Source organism: Sabethes cyaneus, chromosome 1 (assembly GCF_943734655.1).
Source record: "Sabethes cyaneus chromosome 1, idSabCyanKW18_F2, whole genome shotgun sequence".
NCBI lineage: Eukaryota > Metazoa > Arthropoda > Insecta > Diptera > Culicidae > Sabethes > Sabethes cyaneus.
In genome coordinates, this window is record NC_071353.1 from 46,371,241 (window position 1) to 46,386,438 (window position 15,198).

General features: G+C 38.9%; 2 protein-coding genes across 2 annotated transcripts; one reads left to right on the plus strand and one right to left on the minus strand.

Moving 5' to 3' along the window:
- The first annotated feature begins 2,972 nt into the window (after positions 1 to 2,972).
- LOC128733268 (structural maintenance of chromosomes protein 1A) lies at positions 2,973 to 7,120 on the plus strand. Its single transcript, XM_053826918.1, has 5 exons — positions 2,973 to 3,171; positions 3,240 to 3,472; positions 3,529 to 4,952; positions 5,019 to 5,761; positions 5,839 to 7,120. The coding sequence occupies exons 1-5, from the start codon at positions 3,057 to 3,059 to the stop codon at positions 7,005 to 7,007; spliced, it is 3,684 nt and encodes a 1,227-aa protein (XP_053682893.1). The 5' UTR covers positions 2,973 to 3,056; the 3' UTR covers positions 7,008 to 7,120.
- Positions 7,121 to 7,345: 225 nt separating this feature from the next.
- LOC128733122 (phosphoglycerate mutase 2-like) lies at positions 7,346 to 8,621 on the minus strand. The gene is made up of 2 exons (XM_053826740.1): positions 8,318 to 8,621; positions 7,346 to 8,233 (listed from the first exon to the last, which is right to left on the minus strand). The coding sequence occupies exons 1-2, from the start codon at positions 8,418 to 8,420 to the stop codon at positions 7,569 to 7,571; spliced, it is 768 nt and encodes a 255-aa protein (XP_053682715.1). The 5' UTR covers positions 8,421 to 8,621; the 3' UTR covers positions 7,346 to 7,568.
- Between the last annotated feature and the right edge of the window lie 6,577 nt (positions 8,622 to 15,198).

A 15,198-nucleotide genomic window follows, 5' to 3' on the forward strand; every position in this document is an offset into this window, starting at 1 on the left:
TGTATTTATGGCAGCTCTGGTCAGCACTGGGTTTCACCAAAAACATCCCATCAAGAAGACTGGCAACTCTGCTAAAAGTCGAGCGACAGTAACAGCAATGCTATCTGCCGAGTTAAAGCTGAACTTTCACATACTAGTGTGTGTATATTAGAATATGGATGTACACAAACACGTATGCAATGCATTGCCATGCTCGCATACATATTTTCACACCAATACATGTACACACAGCTTCAACTTTTGTCGGGAGGGGTGCGCTGTTCCTTCTGTTGACCGACATTTGTATGGGCGCGACGAAGAGATGCCAGTCTTCTTGATGGAATGTTACGTTAGCAAGCTCAATATCGATGTTTTATTGCTCTTTGCATTGAATTGCATTGATTTTGAACACACTTGTCCAGTCACACATTTTGTAGGTGAGAAAAGTTGCCAAAATTTCGTGGGAAAAAACCATGAATCTTGGTTGATTTCTATTTAAATTCTAATGCTTACGTAGAGTTGTTATCGACGCAAAGAATAATATAAAAATAGTTTCTAAATACATAATTCCACGCATAACTCATAACTTGAATAAATATGCAGCATATATGAAATAAATGAAAAATTAAATACTATTTGCTTTCCCTACAACTGGTACTGGCGCCACTGCTAAATCAAATGTCAGCTCAGATGGGAGAGTTGTAATGATGGGAAATGTCGGTCAAAATCTATAACGATTATTGATAAAGTTTTGTTATCGTTAATAATTAATAACGTTAATATGGCAATATAAGCAAAAATACATAAGAAATAGAACAAAAATGTTAAAATAATAACAAATCAAGAAGATTTCATTTTAAACCCTCCAATTTTCGATATTCTTCCATGACGATAAAGTTTGATGGTATTATCGATATAAGATTACTAGCGATATTATCAGTAGCACACTTTTCATCACAGTTTTGAAGGTTGCACTTAATAACTGTGCAGTCCAATAGGGTGTTTGCAGAGTGCATATGTATTGGAGATCTGTTGGGCAGGCAAAAGTGACAGCTCCATATAAAACACACGGGCTGGGAAGAGCAAAATTTTTTAATTGATTTATTTTCTTTATTTAAAACAGAAATTACAAATTGCTTCATACATTTGGCAAGGTAATATATCTGTTTACTAAATAAAAAAAAAATATTTTCAACAGATAAGCTAAGACGCGGTAGCAATGATCAAAAATGTAACTATGACCTATGTTAGCGGGATAAAACTAAACAAATACAGCCTGAATTCGTTAATTGGGCCACGACTGCACTCCAGCTGATTCGCTAATTGGGCCGACTGACAGTTGTTAGAAAATTCTAAACTCGAAAATTCCATACAATTTTGACATTCAAGTTGTCACATAGCCCAATTAGCGAACGCCCAATTAACGAACCGCCCAATTAACGAACCACCAATTAACGAAACTTTGCTGTATCAATAGCCAACAGTTGCTTTCTGCTAAGAAAGCAATTTATTATACTAAAACCAATTTTATATTCCGTTACTTTCAACTTGGCCTATGCCGTATACTGCTTCAAAAAACAGTATAATTGGGACACCGATTTAACGCGAATTCACCGAAACCCTAGTTACCAAAAGTCAGCATATATTTCATGGAACATTTGTCGGTTATTTTGACTATTAGTTGCTTTAAAATGATGAATAATTTTAGAAAAAATGATAATTTTATCCAACACGTTTTTGCTGCATCAAATAGGAAAATATGCAATGTGTGCCCAACAGATGTCTTGCATGTGTGTGTAGCAAAAGCCCTATAGAGCTTGCTAATTTGCGGTTGTGTTGGTGGTTTGTTTTCCCCCAGTTTGAAAAACGTCATGGAAAAACCAACAGCAGCAACAACAAATTGCGTGTACGTATACGCGGCATAGTGTGCGTACGGTAGCTGTCAGCAATCTCAATTCAAGATAGAATTAACAAAAGGGCGAATGTCGCAAATGTAAACAAAACGAGTGAGAGTTATTTTTTGCTGGACCAGCATAGGAAAATCAACTCTCACTCGGTTTGTTTACGCTTGCGACATTCGCCCTTTTGTTAGTGGTTAGTTCTATCTTCAATTGAGTGTGAAGAGCGCAATACAGCGGGGTGCAATCCCTATCTTAACGAACGGTGTTTGACAGTCGACTTAACGAAGGGCGCTATTGCAAGAAAAGCGCCCGTCTGACAGGTAAATTTGCTGCCAACCTTGTCGAGATGCAGAGCTGCCACCAATTCAGATATTTGTGCATACATAAATTTGGGACCCATCCAATTCTTTCAGTTGCTGTGATTTCTGGCACTACTAATGTTCCTGAATTTTAAAGTAGTCCATAAACTATTTATGTTATTTAACCCTTTATAAGGCCGAGGCAAATATATTGCCACCAACGAAAAATATTTGTTTTGCATCTATAATGACATCAATATAATTATAGAAGCAAAATAAAAAATTTTTGTTGGTGGCAATATATTTGCCACTGCCTTATAAAGGGTTAAAAGATTAGATCGAGAAAATTAAATACTCCGGCGAAAACGGTAGGGTCCCAAATTTATGCATGCACAAATATCTGTATTTATGGCAGCTCTGTCGAGATGTGCAGATTAGAGTGACTATATACAGAGTGGCGCCAAATCATCCCAAATGTATGCAATGCGGTTTATCCTAGGTTTTTCTTTCTCCTTCCTGCATACGCGTTGGATAGGTTGTCTGCTCGATTGGAATGACACTGACAGATAATTATCATTCCAATTTTGACATTGTCGCCACTCTGTATATAGTCACTCTAGTGCAGATATGTTGGCAGCAAAAACATGGCACCCATCGCACGCCCCTGGGCCTGGCGCAATAGGATAACGATAAAATATCGCACATTCCTAATCGAACTAATCTGACGTTTTCTAGATTTTCAATTAAATTTTGATGCCTTCAAAGTTCAAAAGACGCCATTTTCGCAATTCAGTTTAGTTGTCACTGTTTATATTTATTCAGAACGGTGGTTTACCAGGAAATTCAAAGTTTTACTGCTGAATAGTATGTTCTAATAATGACATCGGCTTTCCTTCAGTTCATAGAGGTCGAGAACTTCAAGTCTTATCGTGGCAAAGTTACGATAGGACCTCTGAAAAAGTTCTCGGCAGTTATCGGTCCCAATGGATCTGGTAAGCGAAAATTCTTCAACATAACAAAATTAGTCCTCAAACAATATATACAAACTCGTAACAATTAGGTAAGTCCAATTTTATGGATGCAATAAGTTTCGTTATGGGGGAGAAAACTACCAGTCTGCGAGTACGAAAATTGAATGAATTAATTCATGGAGCCTCGATTGGTCGTCCTGTGGCAAACCGGGCCTGGGTTATGGCAAAATTTGTTATCACGGACAAAGACGGCGAACAAATCCAGAAAAGTTTCCAACGGTCTGTTATTGGATCGTCTTCAGAGTATCGCATTAATGGAAGTGTGAGTTAGCTAAAGTTATAAAACTGTGGCAAAAATAACACATTTCTGTATTTTAGGTGGTTGCTACCAATACCTATCTTCAAGAACTGGAACAGATTGGTATTAATGTGAAGGCGAAAAATTTCCTTGTATTCCAAGGAGCCGTAGAGAGTATTGCAATGAAAAACGCTAAAGAACGCACTGCATTGTTCGAAGAGATTAGTGGATCTGGACTGCTGAAGGAAGAGTATAACAAGTTGAAACATGAGATGCAAATGGCTGAAGAAGAAACGCAATTCACCTATCAAAAAAAGAAAGGCATCGCGGCGGAAAGGAAGGAAGCCAAACTGGAGAAACAAGAAGCTGATCGTTACGCACGACTAAAGCAGGAATATGGCGAAAAGCAGATTCAATATCAACTATATAGGTTGTATCATAATGAAAAGGAAATGAAACGTCTCAATGAGGATTTGGAAAGCAAACAGCAAGAGCTGGCTCAAGTAGAAAAGAAAAAGGAAGAGGCCGATGAGGTTTTGAAGGACAAGAAAAAAGAAGCCGGTAAAATTGCTCGAGAACTAGCTAAGTTTGAACAAGACATTCGAGAGGTGGAGAGCGAAATGAGCAAAAAACATCCCATGTTTATAAAAGCTAAGGAAAAGGTAGCTCACACTAAGAAAAAACTAGATGGAGCAATGAAAACACTTGAGCAAGCTCGGAAAGCTGATGAAGCACATCAAGCAGATATTCGCAAACTGGAGGACGAACTGCGTGCCATTGAGAATAAAGTGAAGGTTTTTGAAGATGAAATAGCCGGTGAATCCAAAAAACGTGGAAGTAATGTACATTTGGAACAAAACCTTGTTCAGGAATATGATCGCCTGAAACAGAAGGCGGATGCTACGTCTGGGAAATATCTTATTAAATTGGACTCAGTTAACAGAGAACAAAAATCAGACCAAGATTTATTGGACAACGAAGCAAACAAGAAAGCTCAAATTGAGGAAAACTATAAGAAATACGAATCTGAGAAAAATGAGGCAATTAAGCGACAAGAAAAGCTTATTGATCATATTAAGTCAAGCAAGTTGGCACTGGAAGAGCAGATTCGCCTCAAGCAGGAATTGAGCCAGGATGTAGGTTCATCGAAAGAACGCATTCTTGAGCTGCAAGCAGAATTGGACAACGTACGAGAGCAATTGGGAGATGCAAAAATCGATAAACACGAGGACGCACGCCGTAAGAAAAAACAAGAAGTTGTCGAACTGTTTAAGCAGGAAGTTCCCGGAGTCTACGATCGTATGATTAACATGTGTCAACCTACCCATAAGCGCTATAACGTAGCTGTCACAAAGGTGCTTGGGAAATACATGGAAGCCATCATTGTCGACACAGAGAAAACCGCCCGACGTTGTATTCAGATTCTCAAGGAAAAGATGCTGGATGTAGAGACGTTTCTTCCCCTGGATTATTTGCAGAAAAAACCACTAAAAGAACGGTTACGGTAAGTGAGCCATTTTAAATTGGCAGTGAGCAGTTTTCGAATTATTACTATCGTATTTCATTTTAGAAACATCGAAGAACCACGTAACGTAAAACTTATCTACGATGTTTTGAAATTTAACCCGCCGCAAATCGAGCCAGCAGTTTTGTTCGCAACTAATAATGCACTGGTTTGCGAAACGCCGGATGATGCCATGAAGGTAGCATACGAAATCGATCGCAGTCGTTATGATGCTCTGGCTTTGGATGGAACATTCTATCAAAAGTCGGGTATTATTTCTGGTGGAAGTCACGATCTTGCTCGAAAGGCGAAGCGATGGGACGAAAAACATATGGCGCAATTGAAAGCACAGAAAGAAAAAATAACCGAAGAACTGAAAGAGGTTATGAAGAAAACTCGCCGCCAAGGAGAACTGACAACTGTCGAAAGTCAAATCCGTGGATTGGAGAATCGTCTCAAATACAGTCAAAACGATTTGGATGCTTCGAAGAAGAACATCAAAGAATACGATAAGAAGCTGGAACAGTTGCAGAAGGAATTGGATCAAATAGGGCCAAAAATTAGCGAAATCGAACGTCGCATGCAGCAGCGCGACCAGAAGATTCAGGAAATCAAAGAAAACATGAACAATGTTGAAGACGACGTTTATGCTGAGTTCTGTGCTCGGCTTGGTGTTGCCAATATTCGTCAATTTGAAGAGCGTGAGCTAGTGCTGCAACAGGATAGAGCTAAGAAACGAGCCGAGTACGAACAACAAATTGATCGAATAAACAACAATCTTGAATTCGAGAGATCCAAAGATACATCGAGTAAGTGTTTCTTTGATTGATCGCAGTCTGCGAGAAATAGGTAACTGTCTATTATTATTGTTATTTTTTTTTTCAAGAAAACGTCCAGCGTTGGGAACGCGCTGTTCAGGATGATGAGGATTCCCTCGAGACATTCAAACAAGCTGAAACACGTCAACGCCAAGAAATCGAAAAGGATAAGGAGCGGATCGAGAAGCTTAAAACGGAGAAAATTTCGAAAAAGACTGCTGTCGATCAGATGGAGGAGGAAACCGCCAAGGCTCGTCGAGATGTCCAGCAACAAGCTAAAGAACTGGCTAGCGTCAACCAACAAATTTCAGGAATCGAGGCTAAAATCGAGACCATGAAAAACAAACGGCACAATCTGTTGATGCAAAGCAAAATGGACGCCATTGAAATTCCGATGGCTCGCGGGAATATGGACGATATCGTGCAACAAAACGCGGACAGCCAATCGGAAACTACTCCACTCAGCACTATTTACGAACGCGAAAGCAGAATACAAATCGATTACAGTTCGTTGCCGAAAAATCTCACAAATCCTTCGGAGCCCGATCAAGTGAAAAAAGTGGGGGATAGTCTTGCTCGCGAGCTTCAATCCAAATTGGATACACTGGAAAAAATTCAAACGCCAAACCTCAAGGCCATGCAAAAATTGGACCGCGTAACGGAGAAAATCCAGAGCACCAATGAGGAATTTGAAGCAGCTCGTAAAAAAGCCAAAAAAGCGAAAGCCGCTTTTGAAAAAATAAAAAATGAACGCTGCACACTTTTTACCAACTGCTGCAATCATATTTCTGATGCAATTGACGGTATTTACAAGCAATTGGCTCGCAATGAAGCAGCACAAGCTTATCTCGGACCGGATAATCCGGAAGAGCCGTATTTAGATGGAATCAATTACAATTGTGTAGCACCCGGAAAGCGATTCCAACCGATGAGCAATCTCAGCGGAGGTGAGAAAACCATCGCTGCACTAGCGCTACTGTTTGCTATTCACAGTTTCCAGCCGGCTCCATTTTTCGTGCTGGATGAAATCGATGCAGCTTTGGACAACACAAACATCGGAAAAGTGGCGTCATACATTCGAGAAAAATGCACCAACTTACAAACCATAGTAATTTCACTTAAAGAAGAATTTTACAGCCATGCTGATATCTTGATAGGAATTTGTCCAGAACCAGCCGAATGCCTCGTTTCGCAAACCCTGATCTACGATTTAGAACAGTTTCATGCGGTTCCATAATTGTATTATCTAGCTAAATTGTAATATCCGAAACATTTGTAAACTATTCATAATTAGTGGTACTGATTTCTGTTCCAAACAAACTTTAAAGTGTACTAATATAAAACAGTAAACCTGCCAACTTCTGTATTATTTTTGGAATTAGAACCTTGGTTTATGGACATATAAAATTTGCATGAACACAACTTGTTTAATTTTAGAGTAGATTCTGTATTTCGACTTCGACCTTCGAATAGTGTACTTCAACCAAAGTTATACGACTTTTATAGAATAAAAGCAATACCATACCAAATTTCTTCACTCTGATATAAAATAATAAAAAGGCCTGTGATAATGTACTTACACACAACACGGTTGCACTGGCTTTACGTTGCTTTATTGGCTATACTTTTTGGTGATAACTTCAAGTCCAGCTAAGTATTGAAAACACTTACTTTTTGACTTTATTGTCCTAATAGGACGTTCTTAATAAATTATGGATCAGTATCAGATAACAGAGAATTTTAGCATCCTAGCAATGACTGGATTTTAACACACGCACTTACTTAGCCTATGGTTCATTTACTTAGCCTTACCCTGGTTGGCGACTGATTCGATGGCCTTACGGACAGTTTCCTCATCACCGAGGAATTTCATCGATACTACCGGTTTCAAGTTTTCGTCCAACTCATATACGAACGGTATTCCGGTCGGCAAGTTCAGGCCCATAATGGCTTCGTCGGTCATGTTGTCCAAATGTTTGACAATACCACGTAGACTATTACCGTGAGCGGCAATGATGATTTTCTTGCCTTCTTTTAACTGCGGGATGATGACATCATTCCAGTAGGGCAGTGTACGAGCAATGGTGAGCTTTAATGATTCAGCCATGGGAAATTCGTCCGGTTTCGGATCCCCTTTGTAACGGTCATCTTTGACAATAGCGTTGTAGTACGCATGGTCTGGTTCCATGTTCGGGGGTGGAACGTCGTAGCTCCGGCGCCAAATTAAGACTTGCTCTTCACCATATTTAGCAGCCGTTTCCGATTTGTTCAAACCAGTCAAGCCACCATAGTGGCGTTCGTTAAGCCGCCAAGTTTTTTGAGTTGGAATTCCGGTCTGACCGGATTCGGTCAGTATTGAATCCAAGGTGACCTGAGCGCGAGTCAGCAATGAAGTATGCGCAATGTCAAATTTAAGTCCTGCTTCTTTTACAGCTTTACCAGCTGCTAAAGCCTCCTCTTTCCCTAATATCAAATAAAAACATGTTCAATCTAATTCACGGAACGATTACATCATAGCAATAATTTCCCTTTCAATAGTTTACTCACCCTTGTCGCTGAGATTGGCATCAAACCAACCACAGAACAGATTCTTTTGGTTCCATTCGGATTCACCGTGGCGAACCATAACAATCCGATACTTTGCGGCCATTATTCTAATAGATTTTATTTTATTAATTCTTACTGAACAATACACTTATTTGGTTTTAAAGCCAGAAATCCTATGCTGAATTTAACGCGATTTATGTACGGCAACGCGATTTATGTACCCAACTACCGACCAAACTGTAACTGATGAAAAAATCGGGATTATGATCCTTCGGTGACCTCTGTTTGACAATAGCAAGGTCAACGTGCCCTTCAGTAACGCATTTTCGTTTTTTCTACAGGCCAAAGCATATCTAACAAGCGGTAGATACTACAGACGGTAGAATCTACAGACGCGCAAAGAGAAAAATTACCAATTCGGCAACACTTTTTTTTGTTTATATTATTTAAACAGTTTTGGCAACTAGTCAGAATTGGATCAATCTTCCTATAATCAGCAGTAAGTTGCGTGAATCACCTGGTATGTTCCATGGAACTTCGCGAATTACGACGCATATTTTGCAAAGTGAACAAGTCAATTGAATTTTTTAAAGCATTATATGATATATCCAAGGTAACTAATCCATATGTTTTTAGTAAATCAATAGTTAAAGTTTTAACATCTCTGATAGATTACAAAACTTAGTCTTCCCCAAGGTCTTCCCTGCCTATACGAAACACAAGTTTGTTTACTTTGCTCATTTGGTGTCTCGATTTGACGGTTCGATTGGTGTTTTATGCCACGCTCTTTGCGTGTCTGTAGATTATCTACCGTCTGTAGTATAGAGACCATTTTACGAACTGACAGCATAACAGACCTCATATATACCTCTAGACTAGAGTGACTATATACAGAGTGGCGACAAGTCATCCCAAATGTATGCAATGCGGTTTTTTCAAGGTTTTTCTTTCTCTTTCCTGCATACGCGTTGGATAGGTCGTCTGCTCGATTGGAATGACACTGACAGATAATTATCATTCCAATTTTGACATTGTCGCCACTCTAGATATAGTCACACTACTCTAGACAAGTAGAGGCGCTAGTATTCCTGGGAAATCATTTTCAGCAAGCAGCCAGCACTTTCTGAGCTACAAGTGTCAAAAGTATGTTTACGTTTACCAAAAACAGCTGTTCGGTGTCGGTGTTTGCGGAATACACTTAAGTCTTTTTTTACACGGTTTGTTTTTTCCGATTACTCAAGAACGGTACAACTGAGGGACCATTTACAAACTACGTGACGAATGTCGGGCCACCCCAAGGAACAATTTTTGCTTATTAAACGTTTCACCGACAGCTTTTATTCAGCACATGCTATATAGCTACTTTTAAAGTATATCTAAACACCTCTGTTCAATGCTTATACAGTTGGTTTTGGAGAATTTAAACAGCACAGTGCTGAATATGGACGTGGAAGATGCGTTTGTATAACTGTTATGCAACGTATAGTAAAACGTTTATTCAGTACGCACAGAGATGTTTATTAAACTGCTGCTAATGCCACTGAAGCTACGTTTATTCCACAGCAGTTCAACATTTAGACAAGCAAAAAGAATAAAATATGCAGGAAGTACCTATTTTTATTTTATTTTGTGGGTTTCGTTATTTTCATGTTCACTTTTGTATTCATATTTTTATAATTTACTTAGTACTTACGACTTAGTAGGAAATCGTTGGTTGACTCGAAATTGATCAAGCCTGCCATTATACTTTTTTCATTCATCCGGATTCGAACTTACATCCTGACGGTCGGAAGCCATCGACGAACACATCTGAGATAGTCTGACATATGACAGGCACCGAGTTTTTAGCTGATGTGGATTTACCAGTTTAAGTTTGTCAAACGTGGAACAAAAATGGTCTAAAATACATTTAAGCGCTGAAGAGTAGTTTCTTAAATCATTTTTGGCATCTGCTGTACAAGATTGCTTTAGAAGTATTTATTCTGCACATGTTAAACATTTAATAAACTATTTGTGCTGAAGTATTTCGCTTGTACCACCAGCACTCACCAACACTCACAACGCAAAGGTTTTTTTTCTCTTGAATATTGACGACGGTGAGCGGTGCTAATGAGTGAAATTCACTGGAAACTGGAAATCCAGAACTTTCGGCTAGCTGCGAACATTATGTGCGATTGTTCAGTTAGTTAGCAGTGAAGTGATTAGTTAGCAACAGCAGTGATTAGTTAACAGTAAAAGTGGTTCGTGCTAGTACTTTTAACACCCCGTCATTAGTTTACGCAGATAGTACTGCTTCCTGAGCTTATTTAAATCGTTCGCTGTCTGTGCTCGTATATTTGTCATCGGGTCGGATTTAGTTTTTTTTCATCCAAAAAAATAAAAAGCAGCAGTAGATGGCACGAGAAGAAGTGGGATTTTTGCGCACCGGCAGAGGGAGCTGGTCACGCGATTACGGTACGGCGCTACCAGCAGTGGTGGTATCGCCACTATGCCACCCGACCAAACAATTCTGGCGGCTTTAGTCCGACGCAATTCATCTCGCTGAGCAAATCTATTGTGAGTAACTCGCAAAGCGTTAAGCAGAGCTGGTTGCCTTGGACGAGGGATAACGACACGTCGAGGGAGAAGATACATACCGTCCAGACAACAACAAATAAAAGGATTGCCACGGCCAGCAAAGACTTGTCTCGGCTAAAAGTGGTTATGAAAATTTTTTCTATTCTTAATCTGTAAAAAAAAGAAATAAAGTGTACCTAATATAAATTTATTTATATAAATTATAAAGTGTAAAGTATAAAGTGTCATTCAAGTTATTGGTGTTATTGGCTGCCATCAAGCACTTTTTATTCCACACCTGTTCTTGGTGGTGCTACTGATACGTTTGTACGACGATTAATCGACACATATTTCACACTTGCTCTCAACAATGCAGCAGATACGTTAGCGCAACTTTCATTCGACCCTTATTCCATCACTATTCCACACTTGCTCTCAGCAATGCTGCTGATTCGTTTGCGCAACATTTATTCCACTTTTATTCTGCACTTGCTCTCTCCCATGCTGCTGATACGTTTGCGCCACGTTTATTCCACTTTTATTCTGCACTTGCTCTTACCAATGCTGCTGATTCGTTTGCGCAACATTTTTTCCACTTTTATTCTGCACTTGCTGTCAGCAATGGTGCTGATACGTTTGCGCCACGTTTATTCCATCCTTATTCCACTACTATTCCACACGTGCTTTCTGTAATACTGCTGATACGTTTGCACAATGCTTATTCCACTCTTATTCCACCTTTACTCCACAATTGATCTTAGCTAATTCGGTAGCTTTTAAGCGACCGGTATTCCACACCTGCTCTTAGCTGTGCTGCTGATACGTTTGCACAATGCCTATTCGACTCTCATTCCACACTTAAATAACAACATGTAGATGTTGATTAGAAGCTAGGAAAAACGTGGGATATAACGTTTAAACAACACATACATCAGCAAATTCGCTTATTTAGCACCGAATGCTACCACACAACTCTTATTCCACACTTGCTCTTTTAAGTGCTGCCGTTTTGCTCCTTGGGACTCCAAAATATATTGAGATATAAATGAATGGTCCCTAAGTTGCTCTGTTCTTATTAATCGAAAAAACAAACCGTGTAAAAAAAGTACTTGAGTGTAGTGTAAATCGTATAAACGGTTTCCTTTTATCAAACACTCGACCGTGCTTAAATTCAATTTCTATCTATTTCGAAATCGCTGAGGGTGCCGGGAGCAGCTGCTGGTATTGGAATAAGTACAGTCTGTGCCGCCCGCAGAGTTACCGGCTATCACGCCGAAATAGGTCGCTAAAGCAGCAGTTATTTTCATTTAGGATATTTTCGTGCTAATGTTTACTACTTCGTGATTATGTTTACTACCGAGAAGTTGTCGAATATCTGCCCCAGTCAGTTTATTGGGTTGCGGTTAAATGAAAGTACGATCCAGCGCTCAATTGTGGAAAGTGTCACCAATTCCCTAATGATGAAAAAACAACAGTGCATGAAGTTAGCGGTAGTCCACATTATTTTGTCGTATATTTGAAATTTTGTATCAGCTAACCGGTAAAAATCTGCTGTAAATTGTTGTGCAGGACGTTATCGACTCGACAATTGAAAGCACTTGCAGTTTGTCCCCATCCATTCAAAACTCAAACCGTTTCGAACAGACTTATAAAACGATCCCGCCGGACCCGCTTACCGTTTAGATAATCAGCAGCCACGTCTGCAGCTGACTACTTAATATTTCCGCACCATTTTTGCAAGAAGAATCTTCAAATGTGTTTAACCTACCAACGCTGTATGATTGTTATTCCTCTGCACAAGTTAAATGTAAACAAGTTTGACATTTGTAGTACAGTACATAGCAAAACAGAACATAACCTGTAAATAACCAGCGATGCCAGCGCCAATACTTGTCTATGGACTATGAGGTCTGTTGACAGCATAGTTGATATTGAAATACACCCAAGTAACCACAAGCATTAATGCATAACCCCATATTGGCTGTAGCTCGGCATCGCTAATACCAGACAGCGGTATATCAGCAATTCGCATGGTTAAAACTTTTGTATAAACATTGCTAATGCGTTTAAGCATTATCGTAAATTAGCATTATTAAAAACACTATTTGCGTATATAATGTTACGATATGTTGCTTACAAGCTTTAGGACAAATCTTTAAAACGTACCGTAAATGTTAATAAAATGCTTATACTTGACTTCGTTTTTGCTTATTTACGGCCACTATCAGCTTCTATCATCATTCACAGAATGATAGTTCGGCATACGGGGTTTCGTGTGAGTGCGAACAGGCTTAAAAATCTCGTATAACTTCGTAATCGCGAATAAAGTGGTTAATGTCATAACCCAAGTAACCAAAAGTTCGAATAATGGTGTCTAACAAGGGTTAAACAGCTTTATGTATATCAATCTATAACTTGCTAAGCAGCGTCACTTTTAAGTAATTAACCGAACTTTCAAGCTGTCTTGGGTCCACTGCATAGAACGCTAAGCAGCTTCGAAATAAACTGTCAAAAACTAAGAAAAAACAAATTTAGCAGCACTTCTATGTTCTATTTTTATATTTCTACCTAACTTCTATATTCGTTGCATTTGTCTGCTGTTGGGTTTGAACCCGGGTGTTCCGCGTTGCAAACCTATACCGATCCACTGCGTCACCTTTGCCGTATACAAGCGATGTGAATTTTGCCAATCAGTTGTTAAGTAAAAGTTCGTTTTAGAACTTGCAGCAGCTTTATGCAGCGCGAGTTAATTATAGAACATAAAGTTTGGAACCAGGCAATTAACTATAGTAGTAAGATACCGACAGCATATGCTACACAACACAACACAATAATGAAGAGCATTACATTCTAATTTATATTTGTAATTAGAAATGTGCGAGGATTAAATTTATTCAAGTGAAATAAAAATAATTAATCTCCAATAGTTTCAGATTCTGCTGGTTTGACCACCAGAAATATAAACAAAAAAGCAGCACGCAGAACTTGTTAGCAACTAAAGTTACTTCAGAACTTCATGTAGCATCCTAATAGCTTTGAAGTATCTATGAAGTACTCGCAGCACTACTTAAAGCATTTAGTTCCCCGTATACTTGATATACACTACTAATCAGCAAGAAAGTTCCACGGAACTGAATCTGAACTAATTATGAACTTTCGAGTTCGCGTGTCAAGTAATATTCGAACTTTTGGTTGCTTGGGAAGGTAGTATAGCAAATTTATTAGTTTTGCCGAAGTGGTGCCAGTATGTTTTTCATATTTATATGAGTTATATTTACCTTAAGGTATTTACACAAAAAGTAACAGAACATAATTAAATATTCTTAATGTTCTGTTAAGAATTCCATACGTACCTTATGAAATTGAAAATTATTGATTTTTCAAACGTTCATAAGGCAAACCTTATGAATTTTGTCAGGTTATTTTTCTGAGTGTAGAAAAACACCACACTGGCATTCTATATATATTGAGCTTGCTGACGTTTACCGTACGCACACATCGCCGCGCGATTTGTTGTTGCTGTTGTTAGATTTTACACGTTTGTTTTTGTTTTCCCCCAGTTATACTCCAGTAAAAAAACGTATACGTTTGAGTGAAAAAAACGTATACGTTTGAGTGAAAAACAAGGGTAAGTCGCTTAGAACATTGTTGCAGGCTCAATTTAGGGAACAGAACCTCATTGTTTACAATTGCGGTACATTAATTTCACAGTTCATGGCACATTGTGGCCCACCTGTTTGACATTTAAGTTTTGAAATGTTAGAAATTGGCAGCCCTACCATTGTTTGTTAATGTCGAAACGATCAAAACAGTCTGGCTGGGCGCAGGCGAGTTTGACAGGTTTCACACGATCAGCACCTCAGCGGCACAGTAAGGCACAGACTAAACAAAATTTCTATGAATGAGGTGAACGAAATGTTCTCAGCGACTTACCCTTGGTGAAAGTTTTTACAGCTTTTTGCACTGAGCTTAGCAAGCTTTATTGATTCTACTGTAAAAGCACAATATTTGTGTACAGCCCAGTGCAAAAGGATTACAAACTTTAACCGAAGCGTATGTTTTTTACCGGTGTGTAACAGGGGAAAAACAAAAACAAACGTGCAAAATCCACCAACAGCAACAACAAATCGCGCGTCGATGTGTGCGTAAAGCAAATGTCAGCAAGCTCAATGTGATTTCCACTTTGATCGAGCGTGTGCATTTTTTCGGTGTATATAGTAACTTTAGTGCACCTGTATATAAACTCATTGGTTTTACTGCACTCTTTACCTAAACTAAACATATACTTTGGCACTGTACGCCATTTTTAACATATTTTTGAGCAA

Bases quoted from the DNA above. Each gene is read 5' to 3' on its own strand.
- LOC128733268 (XM_053826918.1), top strand. From the start codon at position 3,057: ATGACATCGGCTTTCCTTCAGTTCATAGAGGTCGAGAACTTCAAGTCT. The intron at 3,473-3,528 runs GTGAGTTAGCTA...TCTGTATTTTAG, and splicing joins AGTATCGCATTAATGGAAGT to GTGGTTGCTACCAATACCTA. The intron at 4,953-5,018 runs GTAAGTGAGCCA...ATTTCATTTTAG, and splicing joins CCACTAAAAGAACGGTTACG to AAACATCGAAGAACCACGTA.
- LOC128733122 (XM_053826740.1), bottom strand. From the start codon at position 8,420: ATGGCCGCAAAGTATCGGATTGTTATGGTTCGCCACGGTGAATCCGAA. The intron at 8,234-8,317 runs GTGAGTAAACTA...ATTTGATATTAG, and splicing joins TGCCAATCTCAGCGACAAGG to GGAAAGAGGAGGCTTTAGCA.